Source organism: Cydia splendana, chromosome 3 (genome assembly GCF_910591565.1).
Source record: "Cydia splendana chromosome 3, ilCydSple1.2, whole genome shotgun sequence".
In the NCBI taxonomy this organism is placed as follows: domain Eukaryota; kingdom Metazoa; phylum Arthropoda; class Insecta; order Lepidoptera; family Tortricidae; genus Cydia; species Cydia splendana.
The window spans coordinates 20,936,244-20,951,012 of NC_085962.1; the positions used below are offsets into that span (position 1 = coordinate 20,936,244).

At 43.8% G+C, this 14,769-nt stretch overlaps 1 protein-coding gene across 1 annotated transcript in view; it reads left to right on the forward strand.

The window, feature by feature from the left end:
- LOC134806909 (uncharacterized) overlaps positions 1-14,769 on the forward strand; it is a 68,777-nt gene that overhangs the window by 37,418 nt on the left and 16,590 nt on the right. The window contains exons 6-22 of the mRNA XM_063780333.1: positions 192-341; positions 589-1,155; positions 1,826-1,978; positions 2,173-2,268; positions 2,534-2,704; positions 3,425-3,538; positions 3,954-4,056; positions 5,037-5,126; positions 5,460-5,556; positions 6,577-6,752; positions 11,468-11,578; positions 12,071-12,231; positions 12,600-12,691; positions 13,033-13,111; positions 13,646-13,722; positions 13,912-13,990; positions 14,449-14,542. Coding sequence (XP_063636403.1) covers positions 192-341; positions 589-1,155; positions 1,826-1,978; positions 2,173-2,268; positions 2,534-2,704; positions 3,425-3,538; positions 3,954-4,056; positions 5,037-5,126; positions 5,460-5,556; positions 6,577-6,752; positions 11,468-11,578; positions 12,071-12,231; positions 12,600-12,691; positions 13,033-13,111; positions 13,646-13,722; positions 13,912-13,990; positions 14,449-14,542 — 2,410 coding nt within the window. The remainder of the gene's footprint in view (positions 1-191; positions 342-588; positions 1,156-1,825; positions 1,979-2,172; positions 2,269-2,533; positions 2,705-3,424; positions 3,539-3,953; positions 4,057-5,036; positions 5,127-5,459; positions 5,557-6,576; positions 6,753-11,467; positions 11,579-12,070; positions 12,232-12,599; positions 12,692-13,032; positions 13,112-13,645; positions 13,723-13,911; positions 13,991-14,448; positions 14,543-14,769) is intronic.

Consider the following 14,769-nt stretch of genomic DNA (forward strand, 5'->3'; position numbering starts at 1 on the left):
GGTAAAATGAAAGCTAATCAATGTTGATAAAATTATGACGTAAGGAATTATTGTCCGTTATTCGATGTAATTTTATTTACTGTCAGAATAACTTGAATCAATGTCCAATGCTGAATACAGTTGCAATATGAATAAATTAAAGAGGTCTGTAAATAGATAATTAAAGAACTGACACTCAACCTTTTTTTTAGGTTCACAGGGAATCTGCCAGGGCGTTAGGGGAGGCGATAGTGGCGGCCTGCCCCGACACCGCGGCCGTGGAGCGGCGGCTCGGCCAGATCCGCGAGTACATCCGGGTCACGTCGTCTCTCGTCGACACCATGCGTAATTCTGAGGACGAGGTGAGAGAATATCATTTATGTTAGAATTTTCATTAAATGAATGGACAAATTGCATTAGCGTGCAGCGGAGCGGAGCGTTCGTAGCAAACAAATGCAAATGTATGCGGACGGCCACAGTGCCGCTTGACGCCACGCTACCGCTCCGCTACACGCTTGCCACTGATACCTTACACTGAGCGTAGAACTGTAGCTACAATAGTAATTAGAACACATAAGCCAAATTTATTTCATAAAATTTCTAATTTAGGCTTTTATTGAGCATACGAAAGAAGAATATGACGAACTGGTAGAGATGGTAATGAAATTGAAAGAGAGTGAGACGAAACTAGAGAAAGTATTAAATGAGGAACCGGATAACGTGGAGGTGCCTGCCGAGGAAGCAGATGCTGCGGCGGCGGCGAGCGAGGCGGCGGTTGACCAAGAACTGCCCACTGAAATCAAAGAGGATGAGCCGAGCAACGTCGCAAGCAAACAAGATAGTACTGCTGAGTGTACCACGCTAAAGAAAGTCACTAATCTAGAGAATGAACAGTTGAATAAAAGCTTACAAAGTGTCAAGAATTCTAATGAACATCTAATACAACCAGCGAGCGATCTAAGCGAAAGTGCACCCACCGAGCCGCTACCGTTGGCAGAACACGAGCCCGAAGACGATACAGTGGAAATCAAAGAAATTGAGAGCATTCCGTGCGAGGAAAAAACTCACGACCATCACTTGAATGAGGTGTTGCGTAAAAATATTATTTCGTGCGTAGAAAAAGTAGCGATCATAGAAGAAATGAAAACCAAAAACTGCAGTAACATTGAAGATCAGGTTACTGTTGATGTTTGCTGTAAAAGTGTGTTTGTCATGACGAACAGTCCGTAGCATGTGGATGTAAAACTCAAACCAGAAAATAACCATCTCTATTACTATTCCTTTCATAATCACCAACAGCCATTTGTAACTGTCTACTGTGTGAAAGACTTTTGCTTCCTAGCCTAGAGTCTAACGGTTTTACATTAGCTTTAGTTAGCCCTTCTAACAGAGCTTACTTAGTTTTCCTATATTACCTGTTGATGAATTCAACTTTTTTTGTCACTCGATTCGTCTCTGGTTTTATGGCATTTAATTTAACCAAACATGCATTTTTGTGGCAATTATAAGCCTGTTCCATATTAACCGATCTACTGAGCGCGATAATATAACGTGATACAGACGTAGTGCGTTGTTTTCCTTCGTATTTTCTCGGAAACGTTCGTATTTGCCATGCTACTTCAATCAACCTCAGCAGTACTTTTTGTACCGAGACTGACTGGTATAGCAAGACACGTTCGTACGTTTCCGTAAAAATACGAAGGAAAATAATTATGCACTACATCTGTAGAAGAGTTCCTCTAACAAATTGTGCTACTATTGTCGCAAGAAATAGTTGATTCACCCCTTTTACATATGAAAAAGTTTTTATTTTTCTTTTTTTCAATGTTTTTTAAATGTTTGTCAGGACGTGGTGGTTCGACCGGTGTCGGTTCAGAGTAACGGTTCAGCATATAGCGAAAGTGAACTGTGGCAAAATGAGATAAAAAACAAAATGGAGTTGTCCCAACGCCGTTTGACCGCTTTAAAGCAACAGCAGAAGAGACTAATCAAGTACCAGGTAGTACATGCTTTTTTAAATATTTATTATAATTAGATATAATTACCTTCCAAGGGGCCTTTTGTATTAAATTACTCCAATTAAATTTGAATCATTTTTAATTCGAATAGAGTTGTTTTTGTTTTGACGCGTATGGTTTAAACACAAAAGAAATTCAACCTTATTTCGTAACCTTTATACTTAATCTACCCTAGGAGGAAGCCAAACAGCAGTTGGAGGAAATCAACCGGGAGCGACAGTCTCAAGAAGCCCTACCGTCGACTTCCCATGACAACTTTGGCGGCATACAGGTAATCAGGTTATCACCCATCTTTGGGATCTTGGACGGAATACCCTGTAAACTAAATCAATATGTCAATTTTGACGTCCGTCAATGACGGTAGATATATTTTCTGGTTTTTTTATTGTTTTATTAGCAAACGCTGAATAAAAACAACGCTATGCTAGCGCCCGATCTGTTTTTATGATCGTTAATATGACAAACAGTCCTCCTTCGTCAGATATCATTTACACATTCGGTAATGCCAAGTGTTAACTCAAAATAATAATTTCCAGAATCACCCAATGAACGGCAACTACAATCGCATGTACGCCGCGAACCAGATCGGGGTGGCCACGACACTGCCACATTCCAACGAGAACATCGCGAGCCGCGCGAACAGCGAACACGGACACAACCAGGACGACAGGTTCTCGCACCGCGACGCGAACATCGCGAGCAGCGAGGTGAGTGATATAACGAGTGAACACCACGGCCAACTCACGCGAACGAGACGTAGGGAGTGGGACAACAGCGAACACGGACACAACCAGGACGACAGGTTCTCGCACCGCGACGCGAACATCGCGAGCAGCGAGGTGAGTGATATAACGAGTGAACACCACGGCCAACTCACACGAACGAGAACGTAGAGAGGGGGACAACAGCGAACACGGACACAACCAGGACGACAGGTTCTCGCACCGCGACGCGAACATCGCGAGCAGCGAGGTGAGTGATATAACGAGTGAACACCACGGCCAACTCACACGAACGAGAACGTAGGGAGTGGGACAACAGCGAACACGGACACAACCAGGACGACAGGTTCTCGCACCGCGACGCGAACATCGCGAGCAGCGAGGTGAGTGATATAACGAGTGAACACCACGGCCAACTCACACGAACGAGAACGTAGGGAGTGGGACAACAGCGAACACGGACACAACCAGGACGACAGGTTCTCGCACCGCGACGCGAACATCGCGAGCAGCGAGGTGAGTGATGTAACGAGTGGACACCACGGCCAACTCACACGAACGAGAACGTAAGGAGTGGGACAACAGCGAACACGAACACAACCAGGACGACAGGTTCTCGCATCCCGAAACAATTGTGGATTTCATGTTTTTCATTAATTTGGTGTAGTTGAAAATGTATGACAATATAATATTTGTGTTGGGCAGGAGGCGGCGGGCGCGCACAGCGACGCGGAGGAGTCGCTGCTGACGGAGCGCGGCCGCGCGCTGCAGGCCAAGCTGCGCGAGCTGCAGCTCAAGAAGCAGCACATGGAGAACCTCGTATGTATTCAACAGCCGAAGCTCTATGCACATTTTGGACTTCCAAAAACGGTCCATTACACTAGCAGTTACCAGTTATGACACTGGCAGAGTGCTCTCCATAAATATAACCCGCCCGCAGCTTTGAATATTACCCAATACACAATAATTTCGCTATTAAAAGAGTAGGGATTGACCATCATCGTTTACCACACCATTCCTCATCACATCATTCGTTCTTTTCGCCTCTATTAATTTCGAGACCGGCGCAGAGGCCGGGCGTCCATACAACGCTGCGCCACCTAGTTTTAGAAAATATCCTACAGGAAAGAAAAACTTAGCAGTCTTAGCACCGACTGGCCTAACCCGTTTGTTTGCTTTAATAACCACACTAGAGGTAACATGATAATCGTATGTTTCACGTTTACATGTCCAGGTGTCAGAGTTCCAGAAAATGCAGATGGCGACGCATCTCGGCTCCAACAACACGTACTCCAGCTCTGGAGAGGACAGCGCCGACGAACAGCCCACAAGGAAATGTAAATATCTTACCAACATTATATTTTTCACCTCAGCAGCTCGAATAAAAGTACTTTGCTTCTTAAAAACAGTGAGCAAAATGCGATTTTGCTCACTGAGTGAGACAAAATGACATTCAAGTGACCTTTATAGTCAAATGTCATTTCAACATGCGGGGTCTAATACATGTTCGAAATACTTGGGTTCTATTATCTCTGTCCCTTTCACACTGTTAGCAAAAAGAAATAGACAAAAAAGTTCAAACGACATTCAACGGTATATTGACGGTTTATAATGGACCCCCGAAAAACGTCAGAACGCATCGTTCCAAACCACGTACGAGTATGAATTCTTAATAATTAATTAATAAAAATGAAGTTTAAGATTTGATAAAAACACAATATTTTAGGTATTTTATTGTACAATTAAAATAATGAACTCAAAAAATACACAGATTATCAAGCAAAATTAATTATTACTTTCTACTATAGTTGACAAATAGTACGTATCCGCAATTCGGACCGTATCGTCTCGCCTCGTGCGTTTTGAGTCCCTTACTACGCTCAAGATTCTAAATTATACAATCTTTCGCTTGCACGGGGCTTAAAATAAGCACTCGAAGAAATATCAAACTTTGATCTCTTGTTGTACAAATAACTATTATTAAATAATTGTTGTAGTTAAAACTCTGTTAATTTTTGTCTCTTTCTTACGACCACATGTCAAAATAAGGAGGATGAACCATTAGCTAATAAGGCATTTTAGATGTGACAGACGGATATATAGAGTCAGATGTTTATGAATAACGAGTATTACATTTTTATTATCAAGTCAAGTATTAAAATATCTTAAAACTTAAGTTAGTAGGTGTAATGACATGATTTTTAACATGTTTATATCTAGGTTATGAACATGTTATGATTTTTTTTACCTATAAATAAACCTAACAAATACCTATGAATGTTTCATTCGCTTTGCATTGATATTCGTTATGTTACAGGCAACAAATCTGGAGGTAATATCAAAAATGAAGACCCTTTTAAGCTCATGGAAATCAAGGCTATTAAAACAGCTCTCCAGAAGACTAAAGGTATGTTATTTCATAATTATATAACGTAACCGGACCAGGAAAACAGCAGGACATACCACCGGCTGTTCTCCTCTACAGTTCTCGTGAAACTAGTTATGTCGATATTATTTAGTCAGTTTAGATTCGGAATATTTTAAAAACTGGCGGAGATGCAGAGCTATATGGGCCACGATTATAGGTGGGAGCGAAAGGTTTGATCACTGTGTCTCGCTCCAACCTATGGTTGCCGCCGCCGCTAGTCGCGCAATGTCGTGGCCGAGCCGATACTCCACTAGTATTATTAGTGGAATAAAACTTTATATCAATGATATGAAACACACAGTGTGTTTTCAGATCTGATGCGGTCAGTGGAAAACTACGAGTCGGACCATTTGTCCGGGGCGCACGACGACTCCTTCCAGATGCCTAGTCACTCTAATATAAACGACAAGTGAGTTTTCTTTGTTTAATTTTTTTTTTATACCTTAGCCTATGAACGCCTGCAACTCCACTGGTGTTGTTACATCGCGTTGCCGACCCTTTAAAAACCTGTACACTTCTTTTTTGGAGAACCCCATAATGTAGCCCATCGTGAAAACCTCGGCAGAGCTCATTCCACAAACGTAGCGTCCGCGGGAGGTAATCCCTTTTAAATCGCACAGGGCCCGACCATTTAGGCTCTAGGGTGTGAGGATGAACACGAGCCGACGGTGAGCGCCGATGATGGAAAGCGGCCGTTGGCATAATCGTCATCATGTCTTACAATTCTTCAGAGAGCATTTAGTACTGTTGATAGAAAAGAAAATTACAGTCGGCGCTAAAAGCTTGTATCAACAATGTGACGTTTACACATGCAACAAAAGTGCAATGCGAACTACCTGCAACCCCTCGACCCTCTGTTGTCAACCGTCATGGCGACCGTGACAGAACGCAAAGGGGTCATCCATTAATTACATCACACGTTTAGGGGGGAGGAGGGGGTCAAGAAAATGTGACATGTTGTGACAAGGGGGAGAGGGGAGTCACAAACTTTGTGACGTCACTTTAACTTCATCAGTAATCAAAATTTTATTTTTATCATTTTATTTACTGTACAGTTCAAAAACAAGTTTTTGGAACGATAATCGTTTTTATTAGTTTAATTTTTTTTCATAATCAGTTTTGGGTTATAAATTTACTAATATTTTGACAAAAAATTAATAATACTTAATTCGATTTGCCGATTTCGTTGAAAAAATGTGACGTCACACCAGGGGGGGAGGGGTTTGCCAAATGTGACCAAGTGTGACAAGGAGGGGGGGAGGGGTCAAAAAACCTTGAAATTCGTGTGACGTAATTAATGGATGACCCCAAAGCATACGACTGACAAACTGAGTTTTATTTACCACCTTGTAATACAACGGAGTCTAGACGTCACAAACACTAAAAAGAAGTTATTACGTGTTAAGTTATTGATGATATTTTTGCATAGTAAATCGGAAGGCGGCGGCAGTATCGGCGGGTGGTCTGCCGAGGGCAGCGTGTGCCGCGTGCGCAACTCCCTGCCGCAGCGGCACAAGTTCACCAACGAGCAGCAACACCTGCAGCACCCGCAGCACTTGCAGCACCCGCAGCAGCCGCAGCACATGCCACACCCGCAGCAGATGAGTGAGCTCACCGACAAACTGCTCCTCTCACACGATTATACCTCTCGCGTCGAATGATGGTCCATATAAAAGTTCCTTCAAATCCATTCTGGTTGGGCTTCATTTAAAAATATATATATACCTATTAGTGGCTCTGTGAGTTGTAGACGTCGCGATAAGCTTCATCATCATCATCATAGGCCTTTCAGTCTATTGCAGACTATACAAACAGCGTCAGGCAGGGCGACAACGTTTTTCATGGCTGTATAAGCCAATACGGCAGCGGCAACCACGACCGCAAAACAGGCAGGTGTAGTGTGCCCGTGGCGAACAGATGTCAGGCTGATGACGCTTGGCTCGCTTACTTGCGAGTGTCTTAAACCAAGCGTCATCGTGGATTTTGCGACCATCGAACACCTGTTTGCGCCACTTATCTCTGTCCTCGGCAAGCTCCTCCCATTTATGAACCGGGATGTTGAAGGAGTGCATGTCTCGCTTGGCGCAGTCCTTATGCCGTAGCATCGGCCGACCGATACTTCTTTTGGCGTCAGCTATGGCGCCAAGCAAAACACGCCGCGGCAAACGAGAAGGTTGCATTCGATGCACATGCCCCAGCCAGCGTAAGCGTCTCTGCTTTAGCAGCGCAAAGAGGCTGGGCAGCTGAGCAATCTCAAGGACCCTCTCGTTTGTGACCCTGTCCTTCCAAGATATGCCCATTCCGCATGCATGTTCCGGATGCAGCGCATGTTGAAAGCGTTGAGACGACGTTCATGCTTGGCATACGATGTCCAGGTCTCAGCCCCGTACAAGAGTATGCTCAGGATGCACGTTTGATAGACAACCATCTTGGTTTTCCTGGTTAGATGTTTATTTTGCCATACTCTTGCACTCAACTTCCCAAACATCGTTGCGGCTTTTCCGATTCGAACGTCGATTTCTGCATCCGGTGAGAGATTGCTAGTCACAGTCGACCCGAGGTAACAAAACTTGTCGACTGACTTCAGTGGGGCGCCATCCAACAGGATTGTCGGTATTTCCGCACACCCTTGAGCCAGCACTACAATTTTCCGGGGATTGATGGTCATAGAGAAGAGAGCACAGGCACGAGAAAACTTGTCCATAATTGTTTGAAGCTCAAACTGCGATGTGGCGATGAAGGCTGCGTCATCAGCAAAGAGCAAGCTATCAACGAATAAGTCCTCTCGTTTTCGCTTAGATTTGAGAAGGGAAACGTTGTAAAGTTTTCCATCAGTCCTCGTATGCAGATGGATACCCTGTTGGTCGTCACCGAAAGCAGTTTTCAGCAGTAACGAAAAGAATATACCAAACAGGGTAGGCGCCAGTACGCAGCCTTGCCGAACACCTCTACGCATAAAGAACGGGTCAGACACGGTACCGTCAAACACTACAGCTCCTTGCATACCCTCATGAAAGGACCTCACAAGACTCAAGAGTTTTGGTGGGCATCCTATATGTTCCAGTACGGAATAAAGCCCTTCTCGGCTAACTGTGTCGAAGGCCTTATTCAGGTCAACGAATGCGACCACCAGAGGTGTTTTCTGCTCTCTACACTTTTCTTGGATTTGCCGAAGTGTAAAGATCATGTCCGTTGTGGAACGCTGGGCACGGAATCCACACTGACTTTCGGGATACACGCGATTGGCAAGTTGTTGTAGTCTTGATAGTACTACCCTACCGAATAACTTGCCTACAATACTAAGGAGGGAAATACCCCGGTAATTGTTGCAATCACCGCGGTCTCCCTTCCCCTTGTACAACGTGACGATGTTAGCATCGCGCATATCCTGTGGGAACTTTCCTTCCTCCCAACATTTCCACAACAGACTATGCAGAATTGGACCCATACACTCGAGCTTTATGATGTCGGCTTGAGTGCCATCACTGCCTGGACTCTTTCCGCGCTTCAGCTGCTGTACAGCCCTATGAAATTCTTCTATAGAGGGTGGTGCATCTAGTTCGAACCCAACTGCTAGTTTTGGCGTGTATACTAAGGCCTCTGAGTCAATAGCAATCGGATTCGAATAGAGTTCGGTGTAGTGTTCCACCCATCGTCCGAGTTGACGGCAGCTATCGGTTATGACAGTACCATCCACTTCTTTAAGAGGGGCTGTCTTCTTACGCACAGGACCTAGAACCTGCTTGATACTCGAGTAAACACCGCTGAAGTTACCGGCGTCGACGCACTTTTGGATATTCGTGCACACATACGTCCAGTACACATTCGCGAAGTGTCGTGCATGGCGCTGCAATGTCGACGTGGCGTTCTTTAGGTTTTCCCGTGTTTCCGGTGTTGGCTTCATGCGGTGTTTCAGTGCAGCTTCACGCTTGGAGTCAAGAAGAGGTTTTAAATGCTCTGAGTTTTCAGCGAACCAATCCTGGGTCTTAGTTTCCTGGTAACCGAAAACTGAGCAGGAAATGTCTGTCAGCATCGTCCTGACGCTCCTCCACATGTCGTCTAGCTGTGCATTCTCACTCCAGGTTGATTGCGCGCTTCTTACCAACTCCCCAAATTCACTGACCATCTCGTCATTCCTGGTATTCAGAATATTTACTTTCTTCTTACCAGGAGGTCTGGACGAATGGATTTTCTTTTGAGTGAAGGCAACGCGCGCTACCACCAAGGAGTGATCGGTGTTACATTCTGCACTGTGAAAGGTTCTGGTGTGGAGTGTTTCGCGTAGGTCTTTCTTTCTGGAGAGGATCATATCCAGCTGATGCCAATGACCCGAGCGAGGGTGTTTCCATGAAACCTTGCGAGATAATTTGCCCTTAAAATATGTATTTGTGACGCACAGTAGGTTTCTAGAACAAAACTCTAGCAGACGCTGGCCATTTTCGTTTTGTTTGCCGATACCATGTTCACCAATACAGTTCAGCCACGCATCACGGTCTTGACCGATTCTGGCATTAAAATCGCCTAGTATATACAGGCGATCGGAGGATTTTACACTGCGCACTGTTTCATGGAGCTGATCGTAAAATTGGTCCTTGGCCTCGTCCGTTGATGGTAGTGTTGGAGCGTACGCGGAGATGACTGTAATGTAGCCGCTGGTTGTGTTAACTCGCAACACCATTATGCGCTCGGAGACGCCACGAGGCTTTTCGATTGCTTTAAGCAAATCGTTACGAACGGCGAAGCCAACACCGTGCTCACGAACAGCATCAGCCCCCTTACCTTTCCAGAAGAACGTGTATTGCGCCTCGCGCAGTGAGCCTTCATCAGGCAGCCTGGTTTCTTAAAGGGCTGCTATTGCTATGTTAAGCCTATCTAATTCCATGCTGATTACAGCCGTCTTACGCTGGTCGCATGCGTTGCTGTTACTTGAGCCTCCCACGGTGTCCGGGAGGCCTGTCCTCATAGTACGGACATTCCATGTCGCAATGCGCATGGATAAGCGGGTTGTATTATTTCTTTTTGACTGTTCAGCAGGTGAAGTACGTTACGACGCCGGTCGTCTAGTTGAAGGCTAGTGCTCCCTACACCCAAAAGGAGCAAACCGGCACCGAGGCGGATCAGTACCTAACTGACCGGGGGCTGCCCGGCTTAAGCGGGCGGTAACTGATCAGTGGGCCTACGATGGACCCTCCCACTGTCAGGAGTGACCCCTAGCGTCCTAACTTACGCCTATCTGTTTGGACTTATTACTGGTCACTGCCACTCCCCGTGTTGTTTTCCACGCGGCAAACCATCGTGGGTGAAGTTTCCTCTCCACAGACACTGCATCGCCTGGGACACAAACGAAGAGACACAGGGTTGCCCAAGACCTGTGGCTCTCTCTCGGCCTTACCGACTAGATCCGCGGGAAAGACAAGTCAATACGCGCGGAGTCGGATCGGCTGCAGGTGCATAACAGCTGGCGGGTTTGTTTCAAGTTTTCCTTCTCTGTTGCTATCTCTTCCGTTAAACAGGAGGAGGACCACGTGCAGGCGAGATAAGCCGGGACACAAAGATGTTATTCGTGCCTCTCCTCCCCTAAGCTTCATAAGCTTATAAAATTTAATAAATAAATAGTTGCTTCCTTGAGTCATTATCACAGCGAACTCACAATGGTCTTAAGTGCCACCGACCCTACTGCCACTTAAATAATTTATGCCAATTTCCACCATTCATAACTTTTTACAAAAAATTTAACGACAGCAAAATTCTATCTAACTACCGAACCTGCCCACTAAATTTCACAGGAATTAGTTAAGAAACGGGATCTCCAGAGAACATAAGGACATGCGAAAGCATTTTGCCCAAGCTAAAGCGCAGAGCTTCACTAACGTTTGGTCAAAAATACGTTTTACCGTATTTTTATTATTTAAATGTTACGTTTCTAAATACATTAATATGCTAAACTTCCAAAAAATTTCACTATGATGAGGACCACCATTCGACGCGAGAGGTATAACGTATAGATAAAAAATTAGATCGATAGAATTTGCGATGTGCCATTAAATATTGCCCAAGCTGAAACGGAGACCTTCGCGCTCGTTCGATAATATGATACTTATGATATTGTTTAAATTTTTAATTCTTAGTTTTAATGTAGTAGCTTTAATAATAATTATAATATACTCTGTTAAAATAATAGCCGCGACATGTCGGTACTCTGTAATTCGCTAAGATCCCCACGTCACATGCCTAGTGTGGGGATCACTGTACTGCCTCTCTTGTAATATTAATTTCTGAAATAAATATATTTTGAATTTGAATTTGTTCTATCTTAACAGGTCACGAGTCAAACATTGCCTCTTTGCAAGAGCTAGCTCAAGAACTTCGCATGGAGACGGAGAAGATTGTCGGCGAGAGAGCTCGTATCAAAGATATGCTGTCTAATAATGGTGAGTTTATACCTAACTTTACCGACAGAACCGAATGAGCTGTTACTTTTACGATTGTTTTTTTTAAACGGTCTCGTTTTTTGCACTCGTTGAGATTCGGTAGCTAAACGCACTGCATAAAAGAAACAATACGTCACTACTTTGAAAAATATGGACTTGTAGATACAAGATTGTTCATGAAAGAACAAGATTGTTCTTTCAATCATAAGAAAAATCTATGTATGGGATGCATACAGAGTTACTTTACTGCCTTTCATTTCAACTTTGAGTAGCAGTGTGAGACACGAGACTTTTTCAAAATAGTGCCGAATACCTTTTGTTTAATATATTAAGGTGTGCCGTAGACAGTATAGGACGCCGTGGGGCAATACTCTGATAATTTTAAACGCCGCGGATTGAAAGAGATTGGGAACACGAAGGAAATAAATTACCTCAGAAAATATCATAGTTGACTGTTGATTAAAAAAAATGAAATGGACAACAAACTTGTAGAGCCTCGGCGCAAGCAGAAGAAGGTGAACGAGCAGGCGTCCACCAGCAGCGCACGCGGCTGGCACGCGGCCGCGGCCGGCCCCGCCGAGCGCCGCCAGCTGCAGCTGCGCGCGCTGCTCGCCGACAAGCAGCGCGAGCTCGACAAGCTGCTCAACAAGGAGGTACACACACACACATTACACATTATTATCTTAAAACCATTGCATTGAGTGAATATTAATAATAAACTGAAATAGATGGGCGAATCATTTTTTTCTTGACGCTCATTGCCATGCTTACGTTCCCCTGGGTCACTCATGAAACCGGGGTTTGAATTGAAGTTCATAGGTAAACACGGTAAACATAATGGACCATTTCTTCTAACAAACTGATCTAATACTGTCCCCTGGCTGAAGTTATAATACATGAGTTATCCGTCTAAAATAATATTAATACTTTTTTTTTTCGAAAGTACTACATATTTAATTACACAAACACCGCGATATAATTTCATTGTTTTTACCTTAAATTCCGACGTATGTTGTTGCAGAAAGTACTATTTGGAAATGCAGAAGCTCAAAAAATGATGGCGGACTCGTGTACCGGCTCCATCATTACTGGTATCAACCAGTCCTACAATAGGTAAGATTTGATTAATCTTCTAAGGGCGTCCGCTAGATGGCGCGATTTTACCTACAATAATGACATCCTCGTGTAAAAACTAGTGCCTACGTCAATTCTTGGGATTAGTTGCCAAGCGGACCTAAGGCTCCCATGAGCCGTGGCAAAATGCCGGGAACGCGAGGAAAAAGAAGAATGGCACCCGCGTGCGTGCACCCGCCCAGGCTAACGCCCTAATGGGTACAGTATGAATTTTCTCCAATGATATTTACGCCTAATACCCTAATCTGTTAAACAAAAGTCATTGTTTCTTTTCTATTCAATTGATTTTAATAAATATTTTATTGGTTATGCTATTTCAGTGAACAAGAAGAACCTGATTCACGGTCGGAGCAGATACTTTTGGACTCTCAAAACTCCAGAGACACTGACAACTTCAGGGTAAATATTTGATCGTGTCATGAAGCTCGCTTAAAATTTCCTGTCTTTTTCAGGGTGGTATTCCATCCAATATCTTGGTCGAATGTCATTGAGTCTCACTCTCTCGTTAAGCAAAATCTGAGACAAAATACACATTGGACAGGTGGAATACCACCCTCAAATATGCGCTAAATATATTTTTATGATATATTTCATAGCAATCCTCTTCTTATCATGGAGCATTTTTTTGAGACTAGACTAAATAAAATTGACCTCGGCCAAAATAAGGATTGCCAGACTGGTGTTATTAAACTGCTTCGCATCGCTCGCCCATTTGTATATTATATGCTCGAGATTTGTTTGCAGCGAACTCCAGCTAGCCATCCCTGTGCTATAGTATGAATCCCAGTAAGGGCATTTATTAGTCCTATCGCTATGAATTTTGGGTCCTTAGTTATAGTGCATGCATCGCTAAGTTCGGGATCACGTCGATCTGATGAGACATTTCCCAACTAGATGTATATATTGTAATAGATATATTATTTATATGTGTAGGTGTGTCCGCAGGGCGGCCTCAGCACCGCCACGCTGCCGTCGCGCCGCGCCAGCGCCTGCTGCAGCGACAGCGACAGGTAACACACATACACACATGCCATGCCTAAATGGCATGTGTGTATGATAAAAACGTGTACAAATTCAATATTAAAACTACAATTTTGCGTTAGCCCCACCATAAGCATATGCTTATGTTTGATAATAATGATAATAAATACCTGAGCTATTCCTAGCATTTTACTTTAAGATTCGAATATTTATAACAGCGCATCGCGGACCAAATCGAACCAGAGGAGTCGAGCTCGCCGCAGACAAACCCAAGATCGTCTGTCTGAAGATAACAATGTAAGTGACACCATTTTTTTTTCGACATTTATCGTAAAGCAAGTATATCCATATTCTATCTTCTTCAGGCGCACAGAACATACGCGATGAGGAAAAAATAATGAGACCTTTTAAAATTGCTACATAAAAGCATAACAAAAAAAACCTACGTAAAAGTTAGTCGGGTTATTGTTGCCTGCCAAGCTTTGACGGGGAAGAACAAGACGCCTACTGTTTTGATGTGGCACTTGGGACTTTTTAGTAGTAGGCAGAAATGAAAAATGAGGCTATGAGAAGGCCAAACTATACTTAATGACCAACATTTCTATACATGCCATAACTATATTATTTTGGCTAATTTTGGTAGCTCATTTTGTATAGCGACGGACTGGTATCCCGGAGTCGCGAGTTGAAATCTCGCCGGATACGGTGAGTTTCCACTTTTCCTTTATATGTAAGCATTATTTAATTGTGTCCAGGTACCACAGTCGAACAACTCGAGCCATTCATTGAGGCACGAGCCCAGAGCGGAGCCGTCAAACATCAACTTGGTCCCGCCTATTTCTCAAAATGGTAAGCATCAATGTGATTTGTATAATATAGTCTGTTAAGCAAAGTATGTCAGTAGCAATGTAGAGCAAAGTGAAGTAGGGTAACACTCAAAGAGCAGTATTGCGCTAAGAAAAGCAGCAATGTACATCGAACCAAACAATTTATCATAACCTCAAATTTTACAAATATTCTCGGTCAACGAGCATGATTGTACATTGTAGGCACCTTGACTTTGCTCCAGTTCATGC